This window comes from Wasmannia auropunctata, unplaced genomic scaffold (genome assembly GCF_000956235.1).
Source record: "Wasmannia auropunctata unplaced genomic scaffold, wasmannia.A_1.0 LD336049.1, whole genome shotgun sequence".
Classification (NCBI taxonomy): Eukaryota; Metazoa; Arthropoda; class Insecta; order Hymenoptera; family Formicidae; genus Wasmannia; species Wasmannia auropunctata.
The window spans coordinates 155,638-156,413 of record NW_012026841.1 but is presented as its reverse complement, the minus strand read 5'-3'; the positions used below and the strand labels follow the sequence as shown (position 1 = coordinate 156,413).

The following is a 776-nucleotide window of genomic DNA, read 5'->3' as shown; positions in this document are numbered from 1 at the left end:
AATTGAAGTAATTTGATAGATCAAACTGTCTTTAAAACGTCGCTGAGCGACTAGCGATTTGTCGCTCCATGAAAAGGTAGGAAGAGAAAAGCGGCTGGCGTTTTGTGGCGTTGATGACAGCAAACGTTATGCGCAGATCGGATGCGCGTTGACCGAGGCGACCGGAGTGGGGATAGTCGCTAGCGTCTTGACGCTGCGTGAAATTGCACCCTAAGAAGAATTTTGAACGTGTAACCTCACATAAAAACGTGCCATCTTGACGAACAGTCACTCGCTTTGGACGTTGTGAACGCGCCCTGGCGGACATGAGAAATTTCAAATTACTGAATTGAAAAAGTCTGGAATCGCCGAATTGACGTTTTCGTAGATTTTCGTAAGACTCGATTTTGAGATCTCGGGATTGACAGCATTGATTTCATTTGGACTGGTCTCAATCGAAAGCTCGTATCGACATTATACTATGAAAGTTTCATTAGATTTTTCATTAGAACTTTTGTTTTCGAGATATTAAAAATCGGAAAACTGATGAGACAAAACTTCCACTTATAGGTGTAAGTAAAAATAGTAGTGTTTTTTATAGATTTTGATCTCCTGAATATGATAGGATTATTAAAAAGTTCGTAGCGCTTGGGAAACTCTTTGAAAATTGAGCATAAATACAGCGTATTTAGTAAATATGCTGTATTTTGCTCAATTTTCAAGATGTTCCCCAAGCGCTACGAACTTTTTAATAGTTCTATCGTATTCAGGAGATCAGATCGGAAGAGCACACGTCT

At 39.7% G+C, this 776-nt stretch overlaps 1 protein-coding gene across 1 annotated transcript in view; it reads right to left on the bottom strand.

The window, feature by feature from the left end:
• Positions 1-126: 126 nt before the first annotated feature.
• LOC105451624 (putative nuclease HARBI1) overlaps positions 127-776 on the bottom strand; it is a 6,521-nt gene continuing 5,871 nt past the window's right edge. Inside the window, exon 5 of the mRNA XM_011692195.1 lies at positions 127-210. Within this exon, the coding sequence (XP_011690497.1) occupies positions 127-210 (84 nt within the window). The remainder of the gene's footprint in view (positions 211-776) is intronic.